This window comes from Miscanthus floridulus, chromosome 7 (genome assembly GCF_019320115.1).
Source record: "Miscanthus floridulus cultivar M001 chromosome 7, ASM1932011v1, whole genome shotgun sequence".
NCBI classification, from domain to species: domain Eukaryota; kingdom Viridiplantae; phylum Streptophyta; class Magnoliopsida; order Poales; family Poaceae; genus Miscanthus; species Miscanthus floridulus.
In genome coordinates this window covers 37,896,849-37,900,086 of record NC_089586.1, presented here as the reverse complement: position 1 = coordinate 37,900,086, position 3,238 = coordinate 37,896,849, and the positions used below count along the sequence as shown (strand labels likewise).

Genomic DNA, 3,238 nt, shown 5'->3' with positions numbered 1-3,238 from the left:
TGAATGCAGCTCTCCTAAAACTAGCAATCATCTACGTTTACTCTAACCAGATCACTCCTTGTCATCCATTATTGGCAGGTCATTAAGGCTAATACACCATTGCTAAAAATTACCACTGTTGCAATAGGTACCTGATGCAATTACCAAAAGTGTCCCTCCGGGTCCTTGGCCGTCATGTGTACCCGAGCCATGGGCATAATGGGAAAATCACTGTCCTGTCAGTTACCAATGGCGGCCTATATAAAGTGCACCGGCAGCCGATGCATCACCACCACCACAGCAGCTTCGTCCTCACGAACTCACAGGTTGAGCGAGCGAGCGAGCTCTCTGAGTGGAGAAGAGGCATGGTGACGAAGGGAGTAGGAGCGGGAGGGAGTGGGGGTGACGACGCATGGGCTAGGGCAGGGGACGGGAACGGGAATGAGAACGGGAACGGGAGTGGGAACGGGAATGCGACGGTGCAGGAGTTGCTGTGGCGTGAGCGAGAGAACAACCGGGGCCGGGAGCGCCGTCGCCGGATGATCGCGGCGAGGATCTTCACCGGGCTGCGCAAGCACGGCAACTACACCCTCCCCCGGCATTGCGACAACAACGTCGTGCTCATGGCGCTCTGCGAGGAGGCCGGTTGGACCGTGGAGGCCGACGGCACCACCTACCGCATGGTACTCATTACTCTTTCTCGCTGTTCCGATCGAGCTAATTAATGGTCGCCGCCGCCGTCTTTCCATTGTTTCGTTTCCGTTGGTTCTCGTTCTTGTCGTCGTCCTGCATTGCTTCGCTTTCCCGATCGAGCTGCGTGTGTAGTATCGTCGACAGCTGCAAGCCGATCGACCAGCTTTTCCGCTTCGTCGTCTTTTGTTTGTAGCAAAAGTCCAAAATTTGTTTTGTTTTAATTTCAGTTGCTCGTCATCTAGCTATATTAATATCGACTGTTCCATTGCCTTTCCAACAAGATTGGATGAGCTTCCTTCTCTTGTTTGTGCATCCACGGCTAGCTCTGACGAAAGCTAGCTGCTACCTACCATGCATGTCTCGTTACAGTACACCACCATGCCTGCAGATTGTGTTCGTCGTCGTTGTTCTTGATCTGTGTTATTTACATATTCCCTGCGTGGGTCTGATATGATGCTGCTGCTTCAGTCCTCGTACTGTCGACTGTAAACGGGAATAACGGATGTGCAGGGAAAGAAACTTGCTCGTTTGCTTTTACATCCCGTTCTTTTCACATTGCCATGCGATTGCACATTTTTTGCGTGCATGAATGCATGTCTATCGTTGTTCATTGATACCCTCTCGGCTCTTCGTTTTGTGTTTCTTCAGGGACCCAGTCCTCCGGCAGGTGATGATCAGCATATGGCCGACGTTGGCGGGTCGTCTGCTCCGGTGAACCCACCAGGCGGAGCTTCCTACAGCCTGACCCGGGCGTCGTCGCCCTCCGGCATCACGCTCGGCGGCGGTGGCAGCAGCGGGGCCGACCCCGTTCCGGCGTGGCTCAAGAACCTGTCCAAGCAGCTCAGCGACAACTCGTACCCCAACTTCTTCGCGAGCTCCTCCAACTCCAACGCGCCGGCGACGCCGCAGAACGGCACCCCGCCCTCGTCCCCGCCGCGCCTCCGCAAGAAGGCGCGCTACTCCTCCCCGCCGCCCGTCACCCCGCCGCCGAGCCCCGCGAGGGCCTCCAACGTGCTGCCGCCTCCGTTGGCCACGGGCGCTGGCGCCAGCAGCTACTCCTTCCAGACCTCCACCCCGCCGCTGATGAGCACCGTCACCGGCGGCCGGGCCCCCGGCCCCGACCCGGTGACCCTGATGGCGGGGTTCCAGATATCCACCGCCGCGGCCAACAAGGCACCTGCCTACAGCAGCTTCGTGGCGTCCGGCGCATCGTCGCTCGGCGCCGGGAGCTCTGCTTCTGCTTCTGCCTGGATGCTGCCGCCGCTGCCGGGACGGAGCGGCGGCGGGGAGGCCTCGTCGGTCCGTGGCCGCGGTGGCGCGCTGCTGTCCCTGCTCGGGTTCTCGTTCAGCAGGAGCGGCGGGGAGCAGGCGGGCGCAAGGGAGGAGAAGGTGATGACTGAGAAGAACGCCGACGAGGAGGAGGGCCTGGAGCTCACCCTGGGGAACGCGGAGACCCGCAAGGACCGCGCTTGAGCTCACCGAGCTGCTGCAAAGACGATGCGCGTGAGCTGATCGCAAAGACTGCTGGCGTTTAACTTTAGCCTATCTTATTACTATCAATCTTAGTATCTCATCGTAACTTTAGCCTATCTATTACTAGTTTACTACTATCCATGTAGTATCTCATCATCAGTTATCCTTTATTTCCCATCTTTGTTTTCTCTTCTTCTTCTTTTTTTCTTTGCAAGAAATGTAAAAGGAAATAGACATGTCAATGGAATTGGCAAGCAGTTGGATTAAAGCTAATGAAAATGTCAGTTATAGGTAAGCAAATGTCTTCTGCTGTGTGTGCTTTCTTTGGCAATCATCTTTCAGTTTCCATGCATGGTTTCTTCAACTGATTTCTACGAGCAACTCTCTAGGCTGCGGAAAAGTTAAGGGCCATTTGGAATACATGAATTTCACAGTAATCATACAGAATTTCACACAAATCAATTTATTTTCACTGGACCAAAAAAATTTCTACGTTTTAAAAGGAGCCTAAATCTGCTTCTAGGGATATGTGCTCGCATCCTAAAACCATTGCATGAGGATGAATATACATAGAGGGAGACAATGGACGCACTGCAGCTATGAGGATAGGAGCACAGCCTAGGCAAAAAAAAAGAAAAAAAAAAACTATTTGCAGCCTGTGCGGCTGTTTGTGTAGATCAGCTTGGTAGGATCCACTCGTGTGTGTTTGGTATAGATTTTGCACCTGCTTCGCAAAGCTATTTTCAGCTTCTCCTATCAAATTTGTTCTGATGAAGCTGGGTGAAAGTGTTTTATTTAGCTTTAATTTCTTTGTTGAAGCAAAAAATGCTATCTTCTCCTAACTTTCTCTCTGTTATCTTCACTGCGAAATCTGTTTTACCGAATGTTTTTTTAAAAATAGCTTTAGTTCACTGGTGAACCTGTTTTATATATAAAACCAAAGTAAAAAAACTACTACACAAGTGAAGCTAAGCTATACTAAGTAGCCCTATCAATTTATTCCATGGCACTGTGAATGAGATGAAAAGTTGTCCGACACTGATTCTAACTCACTGTAGTTAGCCGCAGCAGGGACAGACGCAGAAGTCAGTCC

At 52.1% G+C, this 3,238-nt stretch overlaps 1 protein-coding gene across 1 annotated transcript; it reads left to right on the top strand.

The window, feature by feature from the left end:
- The first annotated feature begins 344 nt into the window (after positions 1-344).
- LOC136464925 (protein BZR1 homolog 4-like) lies at positions 345-2,145 on the top strand. The gene is made up of 2 exons (XM_066463871.1): positions 345-662; positions 1,321-2,145. Exons 1-2 carry the CDS (start codon positions 345-347, stop codon positions 2,143-2,145), a joined length of 1,143 nt encoding a protein of 380 aa, XP_066319968.1.
- The last annotated feature ends 1,093 nt before the right edge of the window (positions 2,146-3,238 follow it).